This window comes from Mobula hypostoma, chromosome 7, assembly GCF_963921235.1.
Source record: "Mobula hypostoma chromosome 7, sMobHyp1.1, whole genome shotgun sequence".
NCBI classification, from domain to species: domain Eukaryota; kingdom Metazoa; phylum Chordata; class Chondrichthyes; order Myliobatiformes; family Myliobatidae; genus Mobula; species Mobula hypostoma.
The window spans coordinates 185,920,914-185,946,827 of NC_086103.1; the positions used below are offsets into that span (position 1 = coordinate 185,920,914).

The following is a 25,914-nucleotide window of genomic DNA, read 5'->3' on the forward strand; positions in this document are numbered from 1 at the left end:
AACTGGCCGAAGTTGACTGGAAAGGGACATTTGCAGGAAGGACAGCAGAGCAGCAATGGCTGGAGTTTCTGCAAAGAATGAGGGAAGTGAAAGACAGATATATTCCAAATAAGGAGTTTTCAAAGGGAAGAAGGACACTACTGTGGCTAACAAGTGAAGTCAGAGACAAAGTAAAAGCAAAAGAGAGGGCATACAAGGAAGCCAGAGCTAGTGGGAAGATTGTGGATTGGGGAGTTTTTGAAAACTTGCAGAAGGAAACTAAGAAGGTCATTCAGAAGGAAAAGATAAGTTATGAGTGGAAGCTGGCGACTAATATCAAAAAAGATACTAAAAGCTTTTTTAAGTATATAAAAGGTAAAAGAGAGTCGAAGGTAGATGTAGGACCAATACAAAATGACGCTGGAGATATTGTAATGAGAGATGCAGAGATGGCAGAGGAACTGAATGTGTATTTTGCATCAGTCTTCACAGTGAAAGACATCCGCAGTATAGCAGACATTCAAGAGTGTCAGAAAAAAGTTTATGCAGTGAAAATTACGACTGAGCTGGTGCTCAGGAAGCTTAATGGTCTGAGGGTGGATAAGTCTCCTGAAGCTCATGGAATGCACCCTCAGGTTCTGAAGGATATAGCTGGAGGGATTGCAGAGGCATTAACAATGATCTTTCAAAAATCGATAGATTTACCAGATGACTGGAAAATTGCAAATGTTACTCTGCTATTTAAGAAGGTTGGGAGGCAGCAGAAAGGAAACTATAGACCTGTTAGCCTGACATCAGTGGTTGGGAAGTTGTTGGAATCGATTGTTAGGGATGAGATTACGGAGTACCTGGAGGCATATGACAAGATAGGCCGAAGCCAGCATGGTTTCCTGAAAGGGAAATCCTGCCTGGCTAACCTACTGCAATTCTTTGAGGAAATTACAAGCAGGGTAGACAAAAGAGATGCAGTAGACGACGTAGTGTACTTGGATTTTCAGAAGGCCTTTGACAAGGTGCCGCACATGAGGCTGCTTAGTGAGATAAGAGCCCATGGAATTACAGGGAAGTTACCGACATGGGTGGAGCTTTGGCTGGTCAGCAGAAAACAGAGAGTGGGAATAAAGGGATCCTATTCTGACTGGCTGCCGGGTACCAGTGGAGTTCCACAGGGGTCGGTGTTGGCACCACTGTTTTTTATGATGTATGTCAATGATTATGGTATTAATGGATTTGTGGCTAAATTTGCTGATGCTGCAAAGATAGGTGGAGGAGCGGGTAGTGTTGAGGAAATAGAGAGCCTGCAAAGAGACTTAGATAGTTTAGGGGAATGGGCAAAGAAGTGGCAAATGAAATAGAATGCAGGAAAGTGTATGGTCGTGCACTTTGGTGGAAGAAATAAACGGGCAGACTATTATTTAGATGGAGAGAGAATTCAAAATGTAGAGATGCAAAGAGACTTGGGAGTCCTTGTGCAAGATACCCTAAAGGTTAACCTCCAGGTTGAGTCAGTTGTGAAGAAGGCAAATGCAATGTTGGCATTCATCTCTTGAGGTAGAGAATGTAAGAGTAGGGATGTGATGTTGAGGCTCTATAAGGCACTCGTGAGACCACACTTGGAGTATTGTGTGCAGCTTTGGGCTCCTCATTTTATAACATAGAATAGTACAGCACAGTACAGGCCCTTCGGCTCCCCACATTGTTGTGCCGACCCTCAAACCCTGCCTCCCATATAACTCCCCCCCACCTTAAATCCCTCCATATACCTGTCTAGTAGTCTCTCAAATTTTGCTAGTGTATCTGCCTCCACCACTGACTCAGGCAGTGCATTCCATGCACCAACCACTCTGAGTAAAAAAATTTTAGAAAGCATGTGCTGACATTGGAGAAGGTTCAGAGAAGATTCGTGGAAGTAATTCCAGGAATGAAATGGTTACCATATGAGGAACGTCTGGCAGCTCTTGGGCTGTATTCCCTGGAGTTCAGGAGAATCGGGGGGGATCTCATAGAAACATTCTGAATGTTAAAAGGGTTGAACAGATTAGATATGGCAAAGTTATTTCCAGTGGTAGGGGATTCTAGGACAAGAGGGCACGACTTCAGGATTGAAGGATGTCCATTTAGAACTGAGATATGGAAAAATTTCTTCAGTCAGAGGGTGGTAAATCTGTGGAATTTGTTGCCACGAGTGGATGTGGAGGCTCATTGGGTGTATTTAAGGCAGAGATAGATAGGTTCTTGATTAGCCAGGGTATCAAAAGGTATGGGGTGAAAGCAGGGGAGTGGGGATGACTGGAAGAATTGGATCAGCCCATGATTGAATAGCAGAGCAGACTCGATGGGCTGAATAGCCTGCTTCTGCTCCTACACCTTATGTTCTTATAGTCTTACCGTGATTTCTTCGTAATGGCACTTGCGTTCTGGGCCCAGGATGGATCCTCTGAAATGATAACACTGAGGAGTTTAAAGTTGCTGAACCTCTCCACCTCTGATTGTACTGCCTTCAGCACTTTGTGTGTGTTGTTCAATAATTTCTGTTTGATTTCCATTCTGCCACTGTTCCTTGTTTACTGTCACTCAGTGTGAGAAGGATTGGAACAGATGCCACTGAGGTATCACATTTCAAGTTAGTGTTTCACAATCTCATGTCTGCTACTCGCCACTGGCAGGATGGACATGCAGCTGCTAACCACCGAGAGGATCATCAGGGTCTCCCTCCTCCCTATTACCAGGGCCTGAAGCATTGTTGACAATCCCTACCATCCATCCCACAATCTCTTTGATCCACAACCATCAGGAAGGAGGTATAGGATTATCAGGACAAGGACTGCCAGACTGCGTAATAGCTTCTTCTGTCAGGCTGTGAGACTCATGAATACCCTGCCACTACCAAAGTCTCATCACTAGGACAGTGAGCTGTTTACCATTTAGCTGTGCTGTACACTACAAGTCAAGTCAAGTCACTTTTTATTGTCATTTTGACCATAACTGCTGGTACAGTACACAGTAAAAACGAGACAACGTTTTTCAGGACCATGGTGTTACATGAAACAATACAAAAACTACACTGAACTATGTAAAGCAACATAAAACTACACTAGACTACAGACCTACCCAGGACTTCAAAAGGTGCACAAAACAGTGCAGGCATTACAATAAATAATAAACAAGACAATAGGCACAGTAGAGGGCAGTAGGTTGGTGTCAGTCCAGGCTCTGGGTATTGAGGAGTCTGACGGCTTGGGGGATAAAACTGTTACATAGTCTAGTCATGAGAGCCCGAATACTTCAGTGCCTTTTTCCAGATGGCAGTGCATTTTGAATGATATTTTATTAACTTATTTATGGTAATATTTTGTTTTTATGTGCTGTGTGTGATATATTTTGTGTACTGTGGCCTGGACGAATGATACCCAGTTTGGTTGTATACATGCAAGTCAGATGACAAACTTCAACTTTAACTTAACAGTGGATCACAAACACGAGAGGTCTTTGGCCTCACGTTTCAATTCCGATTCCAGTTCCTGTTCTGACGTGTCGGTCCGTGGCCACCTCTTGTGCTATGATCGGAATGCCCTCAGGGTGGAGGAGCAACATCTTGAATTCCATCTGACTAGCCTCCAAACTGATGGCATGAACAGTGATTTCTCCATCCAGTAAAAAAATTCCTTCCCCCTGCCCTCTAATTCTGTTCCCCACTCTGGCCTCTTACCTCTTCTCATCTGCCTATTACCACCACCTCCCCTTTCTTTTATAATATACTCTCCTCTCCTACCAGACACCTTCCTCTCCATCCCTTTACCTTTCCCACCCACCTCGGCTTCACCTCTCACCTTTTGCTATCCTCCATCCCCTCTCCTTGCCTTTTTATTCTGGCATCTTCCCCCTCCCTTTCCAATCCTGATGTCTAGGCCCGAAACATCGACTGTTTATTCATTTCCATAGATGCTGCCCGACCTGCTGAGTTCCTCCGGCATTGTGTGTGTGTTGCTCTGGATTTCTAGTATCTGCAGAATCTCTTGTGTTTAGCTCTTTATCTTCTCCCAATGCTGCCAAATATTTCAGATTTATTCAGCTGCCTTGTCAGCTGGACTAGCTTAGAGATAATAACTTCAGATATTTCTTCACAACACACACAAAATGCTGGAGGAACTCGGCAGGTCAGGCAGCATTTATGGTTGGGAATAAACAGCCAATGTTTTGGGCCCAGACCCTACATCAGTTGATTGTTTATTCCTCTCCATAGATGTTGCCTGACCTGCTGAGTTCCTCCAGCATTTTGTGTGTGTTGCATTAGAGTTCAACAGAACTGGAGAGGAAGGGTCCAGAATAAGGTGGGGGAGGGAAGGAGTTCAAGCTGGTGGGTGATTGGTGAGACCAGGTGGGGGGGAAGATGGATGAGCAGGTGGGGGATGAGGTTAGGAAGCTGGGTAGTGATAGGTTGCAGTTGTGTAAAACCTTAGTTAGACCACACTTGGAGTATTAGGAAGGATGTGGGTGCAGAGGAAATTTACCAGGATGCTTCCTGGATTAGAGAGCATGACTTATGTGGAAAACTTGAGTGAGCTATGACTTTTCTCTGGAGCGAAGAGATGGCAAAGGGTGGTCTGTATATGAAATGAGCGGTCAGAGTATGTGGACCACATCCATAGACCCTCAAAGTTGCCATACCAGTTGATAAAGTTGTCAAAAAGGTGCATGTTGTGTTGGCCTTCATGTCGAGGGATTGAGTTCAATAGCCTTAAAATAATGTTGCAGCTCTCTAAAACTCTAGATAAACCACACTTGAGGTACTGTGTTCAGTTCTGGTCACCTCATGGAAAGCATGTAGAAGCTCTAGAGACGGTGCAGCGAAGACTTACCAGGATGCTGCCTGGATAAAAAAGCATGTCTTATGGGGATAGATTGAATGAGCTAGGGTTTTCTCTTTGGAGTGAAGGAGAATGAAAGGTGACTAAATTGAGGTGTGCAAGATGATAGAGGCATAGATAGTGTGGACAGTCAGAGACTTTTTCCAGAGTATAAATGGCTAATACGAGGGAGTATAACTCTAAAGTGAATGGATGAAATCAGAGACAGAGAGAGGTCTATACACGGAGAATGATAGGTGCATGAAACATGCTGCCGGACTGGTGGTGCAGGCAGATACATTTGGAACATTTAAGGGAGCCTTAGATAGACACATGGATTAAAGAAAAATGGAGGTCTATTTAGGAGAGAAGAGTTAGAAACATAGAAAACCTATAGCACAACACAGGCCCTTCGGCCCACAAAGCTGTGCTGAACATGTCCCTACCTTAGAACTACCCAGGCTTTACCCATAGCCCTCTATTTTTCTAAGGTCCATGTAGCCATCCAGGAGTCTCTTAAAAGACCTTATCGTTTCCGCCTCCACCACTGCCACCTGCAGCCCTTTCCACACACTCCCCATTCTCTGCGTAAAAAACTTACCCCTGATATCTCCTCTGTACCTACTTCCAAGTACTGGAAAACTATGCCCTCTTTTGCTAGCCATTCAGCCCTGGGGAAAAGCCCCTGACTATCCACATGACCAATGCCGCTCATTATCTTGTACACCTTTATCAGGTCACCTCTCATCCTTCGTCGCTCCAAGGAAAAAAGGCCGAGTTCACTCAACCTATTCTCATAAGGCATGCTCCCCAGTCCAGACAAAATCCTTGTAAATCTCCTCTGCACCCTTTCTATGGTTTCCACATCCTTTCTGTGGTGAGGTGACCAGAACTGAGCACAGTACTCCAAGTGGGGTCTGACTGGGGTCCTATATAGCTGCAACATTACCTCTCAGCTCTTAACTCAATCCCATGATTGATGAAGGCCAATGCACCATATGCCTTAATCACAGAGTCAACCGGCGTAGCAGCTTTGAGTGTCCTATGGACTCAGACCCCAAGATCCCTCTGATTCTCCACACTGCCAAGAGTCTTACCATTAATGCTATATGCTGCCATCATATTTGACCTACCAAAATGAACCACCTCATACTTAAGCAGCATACATCAAAGTTGCTGGTGAACGCAGCAGGCCAAGCAGCATCTATAGGAAGAGGCGCAGTCGACGTTTCAGGCCGAGACCCTTCGTCAGGACCCTTCGTCAGAAGGGTCTCGGCCTGAAACGTCGACTGCGCCTCTTCCTATAGATGCTGCTTGGCCTGCTGCGTTCACCAGCAACTTTGATGTATGTTGCTTGAATTTCCAGCATCTGCAGAATTCCTGTTGTTCACCTCGTACTTATCTGGGTTGAACTCCATCTGCCACTTCTCAGCCCAGTTTTGCATCCTATCAATGTCCCGTTGTAATCCCTGACAGCCCTCCACACTATCCACAACACCCCCAACCTTTGTGTCATCAGCAAATTTACTGACCCATCCCTCCACTTCCTCATCCAGCTCCTTTATAAAAATCACAAAGAGTAGGGGTCCCAGAACTGATCCCTGAGGCACACCAGTGGTGACCGACCTCCATGCAGAATATGACCCGTCTACAACCACTCTTTGCCTTCTGTGGACAAGCCAGTTCTGGATCCACAAAACAATCTCCCCTTGGATCCCATGCCTCCTTACTTTCTCAATAAGCCTTGCATGGGGTAACTTGTCAAATGCCTTGCTGAAATCCATATACACTACATCTACATCTGGTTGATTGATCTTGTAGTATGTTAAAAAGTCAGCACAATATTCTGGGCTGAAGGACCTGTACTGTGCTGTAGTGTTCTATGTTCTATCTGACCTGCTGTGTATTTCCTGGTAGTTTCTGTGTTGAGTCACGCTTCCAGTGACTGCAGGATGCTGCTTTAGACTGTAGCAGTGGTGAATGCTCTGTATCTCAAGCCGATTACTATTGGCCAGTAGCCTTCCCAGCATCAAGGATATCTTCAGGAGCAAGGTCTCAAAAAGGCAGGATCCCCATCACCCAGGCAGTGCCCTCTGCTCATTGCTACCATCAAGGAGCAGGTACAGGAACCTGAAGAGACACACTCAACATTTTAGGAACAGCTTCTTCCTGTCTGTCATCAGATTTCTGAATAGACAATGGATCCATGAACACTACCTCAATATTTTTTCCTTTTTTCTTTTTGTTTGCTCTCTTGCCATGCTTCCGTACATACATACATACATATTATTTATTTGTTTATTTGTAATTTACAGGGTTTTTATTGTGTATTGCAACGTACAGCTGCTGCAAAACAACATATGCCAGTGTTATTATACCTGATTCTGATTGCTATAAAACTGGTCAGAGAAACTATAGAAACTCTGGCTCACATTAGATGTAACTTGTTAGTATTCTGATAAAAATGTCCAAATACTGTGTCTCTGATATGATCACAACTAAAAATTCTGCACCAATAAGGATGTTGGGTGCCAAACTAGCTGATGAAATATCTGAATATTCTGATGCAAGGCAAACTTTGCGTGCTACAGAGGATCTCTCTGCAGATCTGTCTATGAGCGACTCACCAACTGCATCTAATGTAATCAGGTATCCATGAAAATTTAGCTTAGATCAATTACAATCTGCCTCTATCATTCTCATAAGTTTCTGGTGCGTGAAACATACGAGTAGAATTAGGCCATTTGGCTCATTGAGTGTGCATTTCCATTCCATTATGGCTGATTTATTACGCCTCTCAGCCCCATTCTCCAACCTTCTCCCTGTAACCTATGACGCCCTTAGTAATCAAAAATCCATCAACCTCCACTTTAAGTACAGCCAATGAGGTGGCCTCCGCAGCTGTCTGTGGCACAGATCCACCACCCTCCGGCTAAAGAAATTCCCCCTCATCTCTCTTCTGAAGGGATGTCGGACAAAGTCAGCATGGATTTGTGAAAGGAAAATCATGTCTGACGAATCTCATAGAATTTTTTGAGGATGTAACTAGTAGAGTGGATAGAAGAGAACCAGTGGATGTGGTATATTTGGATTTTCAAAAGGCTTTTGACAAGGTCCCACACAGGAGATTAGTGTGCAAACTTAAAGCACACGGTATTGGGGGTAAGGTATTGATGTGGATAGAGAATTGGTTGGCAGACAGGAAGCAAAGAGTGGGAATAAACAGGACCTTTTCAAAATGGCAGGCAGTGACTACTGGGGTACCACAAGGCTCAGTGCTGGGACCCCATTTGTTTACAATATATATTGATGACTTAGACGAGGGAATTAAATGCAACATCTCCAAGTTTGCGGATGACACGAAGCTGGGCGGCAGTGTTAGCTGTGAGAAGGATGCTAAGAGGATGCAGGGTGACTTGGATAGGTTAGGTGAGTGGGCAAATTCACGGCAGATGCAATTTAATGTGGATAAATGTGAGGTTATCCACTTTGGTGGCAAGAACAGGAAAACAGATGATTATCTGAATGGTGGCCGATTAGGAAAAGGGGAGGTGCAACGAGACCTGGGTGTCATTGTACACCAGTCATTGAAAGTGGGCACGCGGGTACAGCAGGCGGTGAAAAAAGCAAATGGTATGCTGGCATTCGTAGCAAGAGGATTCGAGTACAGGAGCAGGGAGGTACTACTGCAGTTGTGCAAGGCCTTGGTGAGACCACACCTAGAGTATTGTGTGCAGTTTTGGTCCCCTAATCTGAGGAAAGACATTCTTGCCATAGAGGGGGTACAAAGAAGGTTCAACAGATTGATTCCTGGGATGGCAGGACTTTCATATGACTAGGCTTATACTCATTGGAATTTAGAAGATTGAGGGGGGATCTGATTGAAACATATAAAATCCTAAAGGGTTTGGACAGGCTAGATGCAGGAAGATTGTTCCCGATGTTGGGGAAGTCTGGAATGAGGGGTCACAGTTTGAGGATGAAGGGGAAGCCTTTTGGGACCGAGATGAGGAAAAACTTCTTCACACAGAGAATAGTGAATCTGTGGAATTCTCTACCACAGGGAACAGTTGAGGCCAATTCATTGGCTATATTTAAGAGGGAGTTAGATATGACCCTTGTGGCTAAAGGGATCAGGGGGTATGGAGGGAAGGCTGGTACAGGGTTCTGAGTTGGATGATCAGCCATGATCATACTGAATGGTGGTGCAGGCTCGAAGGGCCAAATGACCTACTCCTGCACCTATTTTCTATGTTTCTATGTTTCTACTCCAAGGCTGTGCCCTGTGGCCCTAGACCTCTTCCGCTATAGGAAACATCTATCTCGGTCTTTTAATATTCAAACAGTTTTAATGAGATTCACCCCTCATTCTTCTAAAACAATAGTGAGCTCAGACTCTGAGCCATCAAACACTCCCTTTCATTCCCAGGATCATTGTCGTGAACCTCCTTTGGACTGTCTCCAACGTTAGAGCATCCTTTCTAGAATATGGAAGTATTCATAATACTCCAAATGTGGTCTGACCAATATCTTGTAAAGCCTCAGCATTACATCATTGCTTTTATATTCTAGTCCTCTCAAAATGAATAGTAACTCTGCATTTACCTTCCTCACCACCAAGTCAACCTGCAAGTTAACCTTTAGGCAAATCCTGCACGAGGACTTGCAAGTCCCTTTGTGGCTCCGATTTCTGATTTTTCTCCCCATTTAAAAGATATTCTATGACCTTATTCCTTCACTTCAAGGAAAGCAAGCCCTACCTATCAAACTCTCCTCACAAAGTCATCCAATTCCAGACATCCCACCTCTCCCGGAAATTCCGGGAGTTTCCCGCATATTAATAGTGGCTCCCTGATGCCCGCAAATTATATACAATGTCATGGAAATCAATTTTTTTTTGAGAGAGAGCGAGAGAGAAAGCAAAAGTGAAAGCGCGAGAGCGACCATGAGAGAGAGGGAGAGGAAGCGAGCGAGATCGCGCCATGGGAGAGTGTTCCAAAAAAAGAAAATATAAAACGTACGTCACCCCAGGCTACATTAAAGTGTACCCCTGCCTAACGGGTCAAAATAATGACAGTGTTGCTCGCTGCACTGTTTGCAACAGGGACTTTTCTATTGCCCATGGTGGGTTAAGACTGTAAAAGACATGTTGAGGTGAGTTTAACAGGTGTCATTCGTTCATAAGCATAGCTAACGTTATTTAAACTAGCTGGCCAGCTGCTAAGGAGCTACTCTATTGCAGACATCCCACCTCTCCCGGAAGTCTCCTGCAAATTGATGGTGCTACCTCCCTGAAACAAGTTTTTGCAGGGTGGGATGTCTGCAATTCAAGCCACATTGCATCTCGGCTGCAGCTCTCTCCAACTTAACTACTTACTTCCTGATGACCACAATTGTGTACAATCTAACAAGTGTTCTGTGAATTGGCAACATAACATCCCAACTTTTGTTTTCTATGTCCTAATCTACACTCAGTGGTCACTTTATTGGGTATTCCTGTACCAAATAAAGTTGGCCCTAAGTATGTGTTCTTGGTCTTCTGCTGCAATAGCCCATCCACATAAAGTTTGACGTGTTGTACGTCCAGAGTGCTCATCTGCACACCACTGTTGTGACGCATGGTTATTTGAGTTACTGTCTTCTTCCTGTCAGCGTGAGCCAGTCTGGCCATTCTCTTCTGACCTCCCTCACTAACAAGGAGTTTTTGCCCGTGGAACTGCCATTCATGGGATTTTTTTTTGTTCTTGCACTATTCTCTGTAAACTCTAGGGATTATTTTGTGTGAAAATCCCAGGAGATCATCTGATTAAATTCCACCGTGGTATAATTTCAGAGCATTTGTCCTGGGCCCAGCAAGTGTAATCACAAATAAAGCATGGCAGTGCCTCTATTTAGAAGTTTGCAAAGGCACAGCATAACATTGAAAACTTTGACAAACTTGGATAGGTGTGTGGCAGAGAATATAGAATATACTGACTGGCTGCATTACGGCCTGGTATGGAAACACCAATGCCCATGAATGGAAAACCCTACAAGAGTAGTAGATATGGTCCAGTCTATCACAGGTAATGTCCTCCCCACCACTGAGCATGTTTACAGGAAGCAGCACCCATCACCAGAAACCATCACCACCCAGGTCATGGTCTCCTCTCGCTACTGTCATCAGGAAGAAGGTACAAGAGTCTCAGGACCCACACCACCAGGTTCAGGAACAGATAATACCCCTCAGCCATCAGGCTCTTTTGTCCTTGCACATTTTGTCTTTTGCACACTGGTTGTTTGTCTGTCCTGTTGGGTGCCGCCTTTATTGATTCTATTGTGGTTATTGGATTTACTGAATAGGTCAGCAAGAAAATGAATATATGGTGACGTACAGTGTCTATAAAAAGTATTCAAAATCCTTGGAGGTTTTTATGTTTTATTGTTTTACAACATTGAATCACAGTTGATTTAATTTGGCACTTTTTAACACTGGTCAACAGAAAAAAACTCTTTCATGTCAAAATGAAAACAGATCTGTATAAAGTGATCTAAATTAATTACAAATACAAAACACAAAATAATTGATTGCATAAGTATTCCCCCCTTCAAGCCAGTATCTAGTAGATGCACCTTTGGCAGCAAGTACAGCTTTGAGTCTGTGAGGATAGTTCTCTATCAGCTTTGCACATTTGGACACTGCAATTTTTCCCCATTATTCTTTACAAAACTGCTCGAGCTCTGTCAGATTGCATGGGCATCGAGTACCGTTTCTGCAAAATAGTAAATTTTATAGCATTTGCAAGTGATAGTAAACCTGATTCTGATTCTGGAAAGTTGTTAATCCATACTGTCTTTATTTAAACGCTGGAGGGTATGAGATCCCCAGTCATACCATGACTCAGTACAGAGGGCCATACTGCATTATTGGACTGAGTCACAGACTGGTACAGCACAAAAACTGGCCATTTGGCCCATCACTTCCATACTGACTTTTGCCAATTCTAATCCTATTTGCTCAGATTACATAGACCACTGAGCAGTACAGCACAGAAACACGATATCATGCCAAACCAAATAAATTATTCATCAAATGACCAACTAGACTAATCGCTTGTGCCTACGCAATGTCCATATCCTTCCATTTTCCTCACAGTCATATGCTTATCTAAACAGCTCTTAAAATTCTGTGATGTATGTCCCTCTACCTCCACTTCAGGCAGTACATTCCAGGCACGCAACACTCTCTGTGTGGATATATTTTTAAGCAAACAAGTTGTTCCGCACATCTCTTTTGAACTGACTTCCTCTCACCTTAAATGCATGCCCTCTGGTATCAGGCATTTCAACCCTGGAAAAAGGTTCTGTCTGCCTGTCAGATTATGACGGTATGATTTTATGCCTTGTCTTTTTAAATATAGTGTTTAAAAGACAGTGCCAACCGTTGTCTGAATTTAAAACAAATCCTTACCATAGGATCATAAGACATGGGAGCAGGATTAGGCCATTCAGCTCATCAAGTTACACCGTCCTCTGGTCCCAGACTCCCTCACTGTAGGAAACATCCTCTCCACGTAACTAAGCCTTTGAATATTCAATACACTCGCAGGCTGCCTCCAGCACACCCTTAGGTTCTGTTGGTTATTAATGCAAACAATGTATTTCACTCTATGTTTTCACATGCACATGATAAATGAATCTGAAGCTGAATTTGTTTTGTTTAAGGAAACTTTGCCAGGGTTCAAGTGGATTGGAAACAGGATCGATGAACTGCTGCACAGTGGAAAGGAGGTGTTGTTTGCATTTGAAGAATCCATTGGTGAGACTTTCTCTGCATTTGTCATCCTGTACTCCAGTAGAAACAGACAGCCACCGCCTGTGACTGCTATAGACTCACTCCTCCTAAATAAGACTGTAAGACCATAAGTTGTAGGAGCAGAACTAGTCCAGTTGGCTTATCAAGTCTGCTCTGCCATTTTAATCCAATTTTCCTCTCAGTTCAAGTCTCCTGCCTTCTCCCCATACCTGTGAAATGTGACATCTCTGTGTGTGAGTTGTAGAAGAGGTGTTCTGCTCTTTGTTCTTACTATGTTCTGAAAGTGTAAGAACACAGGGGCAGCATGGTAGTGTAGTGGTTAGTGCCACACCATTACAGCACTGCAACCCAAGTACAACTCCCACCGCTGTCTATAAGGAGTTTGTACGTTTTTCCTGTGAGCACATGGGTTTCCTCTGGGTGCTCTGGTTTACTCCCACAGTCCAAAGACGTACTGGTTAGTAGATTAATTGGTCACATGGGTATAATTGGGTAAACATAGAAAATCTACAGCACAGTACAGGCCCTTCAGCCCACAAAGTTGTGCCGAACATGTTCCTACCTTAGAAACTAGTAGACTTTCCCATAGCCCTCTATTTTTCTAAGCTCCATGTACCTACCTAAAAGTCTCTTAAAAGACCCTGTCGTATCCACCTCCACCATCGTTGCCAGCAGCCCATTCCATGCACCAACCACTCTCTGAGTAAAAAATTTACCCCTGACATCTCCTCTGTACCTACTCCCCAGCACCTTAAACCTGTGTCCTCTTGTGTTAGCCATTTCAGCCCTGGGAAAAAGCCTCTGACTATCAACACAATCAATGCCTCTCATCATCTTATACACCTCTATCAGGTCACCTCTCATCTTCCGTCGCTCCAAGGAGAAATTGGGTAGCACAAACTTGTTGGGAAGGAAGGGTCTGTTCTTATGCTGTATCTCTAAAATAAAAATAAAGTAATCAATCTCATGCAAACCAGGAGATATAAAGATGAGCTTTATTCAGACCCTAACACGATAAGACATAGCAGCAGAATTAGGCCATTTGGCCCATCAAATCTGCTCTGCCATTTCATCATGGCTGATCCTTTTCTCCCCCCTCCTCAGCCCCACACCCCGGCCTTCTCCCCATAACCTTTGATGCCGTGTCCAAACAAGAACCTATCAAACTCTGCCTTAAATACACCCAGTGACCTGGCCTCCATAGCTGCCTGTGGTAATAAATTCCACAAACTCATCACTCTCTGGCTAAAGAAATTTCTCCACAGCTCTGTTTTAAATGGACACCCCTCTATCCTGAGGCTGTGCCCTCTTGTTCTAGACTCTCCCACCTTGGGAAATATCCTTTCCACATCTACTCTGTCTGGGCCTTTCAACATTCAAAAGGTTTCAATGAGATCCCCCCCTCATCCTTCTAAATTCCAGCGAGTACAGACCCAAAGCCATCAAATGTTCCTCGTATGATAACCCTTTCATTCCTGGAATCATTCTTGTGAACCTCCTCTGAATCCTCTCCAGTACCAGGACATCTTTTCCTAGATGAGTAGCCCAAAACGGTTCACAATACTCAAGGTGAGGCCTCACCAATGCCTTAAAGCCTCAGCATCACATCCTTGCTCTTGTATTCTAGACCTCTTGAAATGAATGCTAACATTGCATTTGCCTTCCTCACCACCGACTCAACCTGCAAGTTAACCTTTAGGGTGTTCTACACAAGGACTCCCAAGTCCCTTTGCATCTCAGAGATTTGGATTTTCTCCCTATTTTGAAAATAGTCCGCACATTTTGTTCTACTACCAAAGTGCATGACCATGCATTTTCCAACATTGTATTTCATTTGTCACTTTCTTGCCCGTTCCCCTAATCTGTCTAAATCCTTCTGCAGCCTACCTTTTTCCTCAACACTACCTGCCCCTCCACCAATCTTCTTATCAGCTGCAAACTTGGCAACAAAGCCATCTATTCCATCATCTAAATTATTGACAAGAAGTGGTCCCAACACCGACTCCTGCAGAACACCACTAGTCACTGGCAGCCAACCAGAAAAGGGTCCGTTTATTTGTCACATGTACATTTCACACAGTGAAATGTGTCGTTTCCATCAACAACCAACACAGTCCAAGGATGTGCTGGGGGCAGCCAGCAAGTGTTGCCATGCTTCCACAGCTTTCTCGCTTTGATTAATCCATCTGGCTTTGGAACGTGGGAGGTAACCAGAGAGCCTACAGGGAACCCACAGGGTCCCGGGGAGAACTTAAGAGACTGCACAGGATTCGAAACTGGATCGCTGGCTCTATGAAGCATTATACTAACTGCTACATTAAATATCAACTGAACTCCTGTGATATCACTGCTAAGTATTTTAATTAACTGTAATTTTTTCAAGCAATACACACAAAACGCTGGGGGAACTCAGCAGGTCAGATATGCTATGGAAAAGGGTAAACTGACAACTGTGGACTGAGTGCCTTCAGCAGGACTGAGAGTGAAGGGGGGAGATGCCTGAATTAAAAGGTGGGGAGAGGAGGAAGAGTTTAGCTGGAAGGTGATAGGTGAAGCCAGTAAGGTCAAGGGCTGGAGAAGAAAGTGTCTGATGGGAAAGGAGAGTGAACAACAGGAGAAAAGGAAGAAGGAGACCTGGGGGAAGTGATAGGCATGGGAGAAGAAGTAAAATTTCGGAGTGGGGAATACAAGAAGGGGATGGGGGTGAAGTTTTGTACACCGGAAGAAGAAATCAGTGTTCTTGCCATCAAGTTGGAGGGTACCCTTACAAAATTTAAGGTGATGCTCCTCCACCTTCAAGTTGGCTTCATCTTGACACAAGAGGGGGCTGTAGATTGACACGTCAGAATGGGTATGGGGATCTGAATTAAAATGTTTGACCATCGGGAAGTGCTAATTGTGGCGGATGGTGCAGAGGTGCTTGACAAAATGGTCCCCAAATTTACTACAGGTCTCACCAATGTAGATGAGGCTGCATCGGGAGCACCGGACACAATAGGCAACCCCAGCAGATACACAGATTTAGTGTTGCCTCACCTGGGAGAACTGCTTGGGGCCCTGAATAGAGTTAAATGGGCAGGTATGGCAGTTAGGCTATTTGCAATCATGAAAGGGACTAATGGAAAAGGGAATAACAGAGGGAGCAATCCTTGTGGAAAGTACAGGGGGCGGAGGTTAGTGGTGGGTAAACAGATCTTTAATGGTAGGATCCCTTTGGAGATGGCGGAAGTTTTGGAGGATAATGTGTTGGATACAGAATCTGATGGGATGGTAGACCCGGACAAGAGGGAGTCTTATCACTATTACGACGGTGGGAAGATGGTGTGAGCACAGCTGTATGGAAAAGGAAAAGGAAGAGATGCAGGTGAGGGCAGCATCAGTAATAGAGGGAGGGAAATCTTGTCCTTTAAAGGAGGACATCTCTGCTGACCTGGAATGGAGAACAGGTGCGGTAGAACAGTACCTCCATACTATCCACCACATGCAGGACTTCCTGTGGCCAAACATTTTAATTCCCATTCCTTTCCCCTTTCCCTTTCTGATATATTGATCCGTGGCCACCTCTTCTGCCAAGATGAGGCCAACCTCAGGGTGGAGGAATAGCACCTTATATTGTGTCTTGGTATCCTCCAACTTGATGCTATGAATCCCGATTTCTCCTTCTGCTGAACAAAACTCCCCCTCCTTCTCCTCCCCAAAACTCTGCTCCTTCTTCTGTCCCCCCCACCCTGCCTATTACTTCCCCTGGGTCCCCTCCTCCTTCCCTTTCTCCTATTGTCCATTCTCCTTTCCTATCTGATTCTGTTTCTCTTCAGCCCTTGACCTTTCCCACCCACCTGGTTTCACCCATCACCTTCCAGCTATCCTCTTTACCCTCTCTCCACCTTTTTAGTTCAGGCATCTCCCCCCTTCCTCTCAGTCCTGAAGAAGGTTCTCAGCCTGAAACATCAACTGTTTACTCATTTCTATAGATGCTGCCTGACCTGTTGAGTTCCTACTGCATTTTGTGTGTCTTGCTTTGGATTTCCAGCATCTGCAGATTTTCTCATGTTTGTAATTTTTCTAAGCTGTCTATCTGTATGTGTATGTATATACATTCTTTATAGAGTATGTGAGAGTCCAGTTCGCATGAACGTCTATATTGTAGATTTGATAAAACTTTAAAGACATAACGCATAGGAGCAGAATTAGGCCATTCAGCCCAACGAGTCTGCTCCACTGATATAGTATCCCTCTCAATCCCATTCTCCAGCCTTCCCCCTGTAACCTTTTGATGCCCTGACTAATCTCGATCCTATCAATCTCCACCGTAAATGTACCCAATGACCTGGCCTCCACAGTCACCTGTGGCAATAAATTCCACAGATTCACCACCCTCTGGCTAAACAAATTCCTCCTCGTCTCTGTTCTGGGGGCTGTGCCTTCAGGTCTTGGACTCTCTAGTATAGAAAATATCCTCTCCACGTCCACTCTATCTAGACCTTTCAATATTCAATAGGCTTTAATGATATCACCCCTCATTCTTCTAAATTCCAGCAAGTACAGACCCATCAAATGCTACTCATACATTAACCCTTTCATTCCTGGGATCATTCTTGTGAACCTCCTCTGGACCTTCTCCAATGCCAGCACATCCTTTTTTTAGATATGGTACCCAAAACTGCTCACAATAGTCCAAGTGCAGTCTCAGTAATGCCTTCTACTACTACTACTACTACTACTACTATGTCGACTCAGGCCTAGGGGGCCAGTGTCAGGCAATGCCTCAGCATCACATCCTTGGTTTGCAAATCTAGTCCCCTGGAAATTAATGCCTTTCTTATTAGTTGTGAGGCTCAGTACTGGAAGTGCCTAATGTTATTCTCTGTTCTGGTGGACATGCCGTGCACTCTCAGGTTTCTTTGTCTGCTTTCCACACCCATACTGCTTGCACTCCCAAGTGAATCTGCCCTTCCTCTTGTTCCTTTTAGGGTTTATGTGTGGCACCCTAACGCTTGATAAGGACGGGGTGAGCGCGGCAGTAATCGTGGCAGAAATGGCAGCATATCTGGAAACCACAAGCCTCACGTTAGTCGAGCAGTTGAAAAATATTTACAGAACGTGAGTAATATGCACAAAATGCTGGAGGAACTCAGCTTGTCTTATGAGGAAAAGTAGAGCAAGCTAGGGCTTTTCTCTCTGGAGTGAAGGGAGATGTGAGGTGACATGATAAGTTGATAGAGGCATAGATCGAGTGGATAATCAGAGACATTTTCCCAGGGTGGAAATGGCTAATACAAGAGAACATCCTTTTAAGGTGATTGGAGTAAAGTACAGTCGGCCCTCCTTATCCGCGAGTTCTGCATGCGCGAATTCAACCAACCGCGAATCGAGAAAACCCGGAAGTGCTCTTCCAGCACTTGCTGTTCGAGCATATACCGACTTTTTTTTCTTGTCATTATTCCCTAAACAATGAAGTATAACAACTATTTTACATAGCATTTACATTGTATTAGGTATTATAAGTAATCTAGAAATGATTTCAAGTATACGGGAGGATGTGCATAGGTTATCGTGGATCAGGATCGAAAAAAAACGGAAGTTCTCTTACTAAGTAAGTTGGAACAGGTACATCCGGTATTATTTAGCATCAGTTAGTCAGACGTTTGTCTTAGTATATAGTATATATTTTACCTTTCTATGCATATAAAATACTTAAGAAACGTTTGTTTCAGCACCGGGCTCGGGAACAGAAGTTCGATCCAGTGACAGAGCGCTCCCGAGCGTGCTCTCCATCCCTGCCGGGTTGATGTGAAGGATCGAAAGCCCAAAACCCAAAAACCCAATAATTAAACCACTGCGTTGCTTAGTAATAATTGTAGCTTTAATCGGGCAGGGCCTTTCTCACTTTAACCTTTAAATTTTTTCCGATCGTTGACCGACTGTAGCCTAACGCTTTTCCAATGACCGATGGCGTTTCACCTCTTTCTGATCGCTTTATTATTTCCACTTTATTTTAAATTGTGATCGTGATTATTTTCGTGAAAGGAAACACTGCGGATTCAGAGCTCCGCCACCGGGTCCTAATGCCCACTGCACTGACACAGGTTAAATAAGGTCCAGGGTTCCGCTGGGTCCTAAGGTCCACCACATTGAAACAGGTTGAATAAGGGAATTGAGCATCCGCGTTTCTTGGTATCCGCGAGGGATCCCGGAACCAATCCCTCATGGATAAGGAGGGCTGACTGTATAGTGAGGATGTCAGAGGTCAGTTCATTACACAGAGGGTGGTAGGTGTGTGTCTAGACGCCCTGCCAGGGGTGGTAGTGGAGTCAGATACATTAGGGACATTGAAGAGACTGTTAGATGGGCCCATGGATGATTGAAAAATGGAGGGCTACATTGGAGGCGAGGGCTATGTTGATCTTGGAGTGGGTTAAAGGTTCGGCAGAACATCTGGGCAGCAGGGCCTGTACTGGACTGTAATGTTCCGTGTTCTATACGTCCATGAAACCTGGACACCTGTAGGAACACAGAGTACATTAGTTCTTTTTCAAAGATCATATGTTTTCTCTGTCATATTTTAATTTAAAACTTCCATTTATGAACATATAGCTCCAAGCTGCACCATCACCAGGTTTATATCTCCTTGCCATAAAGGCTCCAGGTAGGACTGCATGTATCACATGTGTTTATAATATACAAGTTTCATTTTCCTCAAACACTTCATCTCTATAAAGGCTGCTGTCTCAAAGTGCTCCTGAAGAAGTCAGCGTGCACGTACGTATACGTACACATACACATACACACACACACTCACACACACACACACACACACACACCATGCTTGGAGGAACTCAGTAGGTCAAGCAGCATCTATGGTGGGGGAGAAACAGATTACCAGCATCTGCAGAATCTCGTGTGTTTAGGCCATTGTTGTAATGTAGGAAGCAAGAGCCAAAAGGTACAAAGCAATAATGGTGGAGAGAGAAATGTTAACCGAAATGCCCAGAGTCAGCTCGACACAATAATGCAGCCTTCCACCTGAGAGCAAGTCAGAGCAACACACTCACAACGCTGGAGGAGCTCAGCAGGGCAGGCAGTATCTATGGCAGCATCTATGAAACAGTCAATGTTTCAGGCTGAGATCCTTCATCAGGACTGGAAAGAAAGAGGCCAAAGGTCAGAATAAGAAGGTGGGGGACAGGCTAGAAGGTGATAGGTGAAGCCAGCTGGGTGGGGGAGGGGGGATGAAGTGAGAAGCTGGGAAATGATGGGTGGAAAAGGTAAAGGGCTGGAAAAGGAATCTGATGGGAGAGGACAGTGGACCATAGGAGAAAGAGGAGGAGGAGGAACACTGAGTGGGAGGGGAGTGATAGGCGGATGAGGACAAGAGGTAAGAGGTAGGGGGAGGGGCAGAATGGGGAAATGAAGAAGAGGGGGAGAAAAAAAACGAATATGAGTAGTGTCTGTTTGGTAGTGAGTTGCGCTCATCTTCCTGTCATTAAGTGTTCACACCTCTGATACTGAGCAATTTTCTCCAAACATCGCATCTACACCAACTCAAAATAATGGCATGAATGCTCTCTAAAATACACTGATCTGAAAGACGGCACAAAGGTAGGTGGTGGTGTGGATGGTATAGAAGGTTGTTGTTGGTTACTACAGGACACTGAGAGGATGCAGAGCTGGGCTGAGAAGTGGAGATGGTGTTCCACCCAGATAGGTGTGAAGGGGAAGGTTGCATTTGAAGGCAGAATACATGGTTAATTGCAGGATTCTTATGCGTGTTGAGGAATGGGTGGATCTTGGGATTCACATCCAAAGATCCCTCAAAGTTACTGCACACATTGATAGGGTTATTAAGAAGGCATTTGTTGTGTTGGCCTTCATTAGTCAAGGAATTGAGTTCAAGGGCCACAAGGTAATGTTACAGATCTATAAAACCCTGGTTAGACCACACTGGGAATACCGTGTTCTGTTCTGGTCACTTCATATAGGAAAGATGCAGAAGCTTTAGAGAGGGTGCAGAGGAGATTTAATAGGATGCTGCCTGGATTAGCAAACATGTCTTGTGAGGATAGATTAGGCTTTTCTCTTTGGAGTGGAGGAGGATGAGAGGTGACTTGATTAAGGTGTACAAGATGTTAAGAGGCATCTATAGAGTGGACAGTCAGAGACTTTTTCCCAGGACAGAGATAGCTAATATGAAGGGCATAATTTTAAAGTTATCGGACGAGTGTATAAGGGATGTCAGAGTAACCTACCTCCCTTATACATTTATACACAGAGAGTGGTGGGTACGTGGAACACGTTGCTGGGGTGGTGATAGAGGCAGATACATTAGGGCATTTAAGAGTCTCTAAGTTAGGCACATGGATGATAGAAAAATGGAGGGCTATGCAGGAGGGAAGGGTTAGATTGATTTTGGAATAGTTTAAAGGGTCAGCAAGACAATGGGGGCTAAAGGGCCTGTACTCTGGTGTACTGTCTGTTCTATGAAATAAACAGTGGTCTCACTGCAGATTCAGGAAATTGCAAACAAAAGCAGGAACTGTTGCCGGCATCAATGGAAAGAGAGATACAGTTTACATCTCAGGTCCTAGGGAGAGGATACCTAAAACAAGAGGGCATAGGTTTAAGATCAGAGGCGAAAGAATTATGAGACATTGGGGAGCAGCTTCTTTACAGACAGTGGTGCGTATTTGGAATAAGCTGATAGAAACAGTGGTAGAGGAGGGCACATTAGCTATGCTTGAAAGCCATCTAGATCGAAAGAAGCTGCAGAGAATAGTAAACTTAGTCTGCTGCAGCCTCCATAGTATCCAGGACATCTTCAAGGAGCAGTGCCTCAAAAAGTAGGCGTCTATCATTAAGGACCCCATCACCCAGAACATTCCCTCTTCTCATTGCTACCATCAAGGGGGAGGTACATGACCCTTAAGGCACACACTCAACGATTCAGGAACAGCTTCTTCCTCTCTGCCATCCGATTTCTGAATGGACATTGAACCTGTGAACACTACCTCACTACTTTTTTTTATTTTTTGCACTACTTATTTAATTTAACTATTAGTTAACTATATAGTTAATTCTCTACACACATACTTACTGTAATTCACGTTTTTCTCCATTATTATGTATTGCATTTTACTGCTGCCACAAGGTTAACAAATTTCTCGACGTATGCTGCTGATATTAAACCTGATTCTGATAAGTACATGGATAGGGGGGTTTCAGAGGGCTGTGGGCCAGTTCTGAGCTAGTTCAGTGTCAGAGACTGATGTGAGAGCATCCTTCAAGAACAGCGTCGACTCTGTTCTAGACGCCACACCCCACCACCCTGGGTGGCTGCAAATAGGTGACACAGTGGCTTGAGGCCTAGTCCTCACTACAGCTCAGGCTAGGCAGCTCCCCCGCCGTGGAAGCACATGGATGAAAGAAAAATGGGAGGTTGTGTGAGAGGGAAAGATTAGATTGATCTTGGAGTTTGTTAAAAGGTCAGCACAACATTGTGGGCCGAAATGCCTGTGCTGTACTGTTCTATATTCTAAAAGAGAAACTAGCTGCGAGCTCAGGTTTGGAAACTGATAACTGGTGTTCACCTTCTACGTTTAGGTATGGTTATCACATCTCAAGGACATCTTATTTTAAATGCTACGACCCTTCTACAATTAAGAGAATTTTCGATCGGCTTCGGACATATGAGACAGAAAATCAATATCCTCGTTTCTGTGGCCCATTTGAGATTTTGCACATAAGGGATGTAACCACAGGATTTGATAGCAGTCAGCCAAATAAAAAGTCGGTAAGTTTAAACCTTTTCTCATCCTTCACTTGTGATGTTTCTGATTTGTAAGCTGTAGGAACGAGGTGACCTGGCTGACATTTAGGTTCATGTCTATGTGTCCTAGATGCTTTGGAGAATATGTGTTAACAGGATATTTCAGAATGAAAAGCATCATGATTAATGCCCTGGTCCATTGTTCATGTTGATCTCCTGTTTCTCACCCCTTGCCCTTTGTTTTTAAAAACTTAGAGTAAGAGTCCATTTAGCCCATTGTATACATCCTGCCATTTAAAAGAGACCTGAGCGGTAACTTCTTTACACAGAGGATAGTGAGAACCTGGAATGAGCTGCCACATGAAGTGGTCGAGGCGACTACATTTGCAACACTTCAGAGGGGAGGGGCTGGGAAGCTTATCGGCCAAACACAGGCAACTGCGACCCAACTGGGAGGATGCTGCGGTTAGCATGGACCAGTTGGGCCGAAGGGCCTGTTTCTGTGCTGTATTCTGATTCTGTAACAGCAGATACATAAAAAATACAAGCAGGAGTATTCTGCCTGGCTTGTTGAGCCTGCTGTGCGAGCTGGGTAAGATCATAGCTGATTTTTACATTTGCACCACTTCCTGCCACTGACCCCTCCTCCCGTAGCTAACGCCACTCCTGGCACTGACCCAGCTTTCCATGATTCCATTAGTCTCTAAAGACCATAAAGATAAAGTTTAATTTTATTTGTCGCATGTACGTCAAAAAATACAGTGACATGTGTCATTTACATCACAACCGACAGAGCTTGAGGATTGTGTTGAAGCAGCCCACAGATGTTACCATGCTTCTGCCCAATAATAGTATGTACACAATTTACTAATTCTAACCCGTATGTCTTTGGAAAGTGGGAGGAAGCTGGAGCACCCAGAAGAAACTCACACAATAATGGGGAGAACATCAGAACTCCTTGCAGACAGCGATGGGAATTGAAGCTCAGTCGCTGGTGTTAACATATGTTCCACATGCCACTACACTACCATGTCTTTATTTTTCCCTAAACACGTAACACCTCCCTTTTCTTTTCACTCTGCAACCGAAAGCTTCTGATGGTGAATAAAGAGTCTTATTTCAGCATCCCTCTGTAATTTTCCGGCATGGACAAATTAGACTGTAGGGCCAGCTTCTGTTCTGCATGACCAACAGGATGGTTACAGCATGGGATGAGGGCATGGCAATCTCTCAGCTCTGTAATTGTGATTGTTTGCTGCTTCAGATTTCAGCATCTGCAGTCTCTTGTGTCCCGTGACCTTTAATCCTGCTCTGCTTGACATCGGCCATCTCAGTGAAGTCAGTGCCGCTGTCTGTGCACAATGGTTGGACAGGTTAGAGCCAAGCACTAATTTCTAGTTGAGTGCCAGGAACCAAAGCAGTTCACCGACAAAGCTAATCTGGTTTGCCACAAAAGATGGTTCACAGAGGCTGTGTTAACTGATGATCCGGAAAAGCCAGGGTCATTTTCACTGGTTAATGGGTGGTTCCATCATTAAGGATGCTGAATGGTCCATGAACCACTGCTTCACTATTTTTTTTGCTCTCTTTGCATTACTTAATTTTTATATATAGTAATTTGAGCTTTCACATCCAACACATCATTTTCCACAACTTCCACGACCTCCAAAGGGATCCTACCATGAAACTTATCTTTACCAACCTTCTCCTCTTCACTTTCCGCAGGGATCTCTCCCTCAGTGATTCCCTTGTCCATTTGTTCCACCCCACTAATCTCCCTCCCAGCACTTATCCATGCAAGCAGCCAAAGTGCTACACCTGCCCACTAATCTCCTCCCTCAACTTCGTTCACGGCCCCATACACGTCATTGTGCCCTGATGAGACCACCCTCGGCAGAGGAGCAACACCCTGTATTCCATCTGGATAGCCTCCAATCTGATGGCATGAGTATCAATTTCTCCTTCTGATTTATACATTTTTTAAAAAAATTCTCTCCCCCTCCCCTTTTTTTCTAATGCCCACTCTGGCCATTTACCTCTTCTCACCTGTGTATCACCTCCCCCTGGGTCCCCTCCTTCCCTTTCTACTCTGGTCCACTCTCCACTCCTATCAGATTCCTTCTTCTCCAGCTCTGGACCTCTTCCACCCGTCTGGTTTCACCTATCACCTAGCTATCCTCCTTCCCCCTCCCTCACCTTTTTATTCTGTCATCTTCCCCCTTTTCCAGTCATCAAGAATTGTCTCAGCCCAAAAAGTTGACTGCTTATTAATTTCCATAGCTGCTACCTGACCTGCTGAGTTCCCCCAGCATCTTGTGTGTGTGTTTTGCTTTGTATTTACAGCATCTTCAGAACCTCTTGTGTCACTGATAACAACACTGCTTCTGGTTTCAAGTCAGATTATATATTCATTTGGTTCACTGACTGAAGACTTTCTCGGGGGCTGTACGTCAGGTTATGGTTCTCAACACTAATAGGTGTCTGTAATATTTCACAGTCTGTAACATCCTCTCCATTCATCCGCATCAATCTGTGGTGTTTGCAACAGTTACACTGAGTCCTTGCGTGTTACACGAGAGAGATGCCATGGGAACGTGCTGCCTCTGGCTGGGATTCCAGCCTGATGTAATCTGTTCTCGGTTCAGAAGATTGTAGTGCAAGCGGCCTAAATAAGCTCAACATTAGGTATCTCCTGTATCTAATAAAGTGGCCTTAGAGTGTATGTTTGTGACCTTCTACCGCTGAAACCCATCCATTTCAAGGTTCGACGTGTTGCGTGCTCAGAGATGCTCTTATGTCGACACTGCTGTAACATGTGATTATTTGAGTTACTGTTGCCTACCTGTCAGCTTGAACTAGTCTGATCACTCTCCTCTGATCTCTCTCGTTAACACGGTGTTCGCACCCACAGAACTGCTGCTCACTGAATTTTTTTTCCTCACACCATTCTCTGTAAACTGTAGAGACTGATGTACATGAAAATCCCAGATCATCAACATTCTCTGCAATACTCAAACCACCCCATCTGACACCAACGTCATTCCACCATCAGTGTCACGTAGATCACATTTCTTCCCCATCCTGATGTCTGGTCTGAGAAACAGCTGAACCTCTCGACCGTGTCTGCAAGCTTTAATGCCTGGAGTTGCTGCCACATGGCTGGCTGAGTAGATATTTGCATTAACAAGCAGGTGTACAGATGCACCTACTGAAGTGACCACTAAATGTTATACGGGCCAGCTGGAGAGACATGAGACTGCGGATGCTGGAACTTGGAGCAGCACACAAACTACTGGGGGAATAGCAAAAATTTTCAAGGATGTTGCTGGGACTTGAGGACCTGAGTTATAGGGAAAGGTTGAGAAGGTTAGGACTTCATTCCCTGGAGTGTAGGAGAATGAGTGGAGATTTGATAGAGGTATACAAAATTAGGGTATAAATGAGGTAAACCTATCAGGCTTTTCTACTGAAGTTGGATGAGATTAGAACTAGAAGTCATGGGTTAAAGATGAAAGGTGAAACGTTCAAGG

General features: G+C 44.5%; 1 protein-coding gene across 2 annotated transcripts in view; it reads left to right on the plus strand.

Annotated features, from left to right (window-relative positions):
- pgm2l1 (phosphoglucomutase 2-like 1) overlaps positions 1–25,914 on the plus strand; it is a 161,649-nt gene that overhangs the window by 106,894 nt on the left and 28,841 nt on the right. For both annotated transcript variants that reach the window (XM_063054756.1, XM_063054757.1), the window contains exons 10-12: positions 12,531–12,624; positions 17,592–17,721; positions 22,219–22,408. In XM_063054756.1, coding sequence (XP_062910826.1) covers positions 12,531–12,624; positions 17,592–17,721; positions 22,219–22,408 — 414 coding nt within the window. The remainder of the gene's footprint in view (positions 1–12,530; positions 12,625–17,591; positions 17,722–22,218; positions 22,409–25,914) is intronic.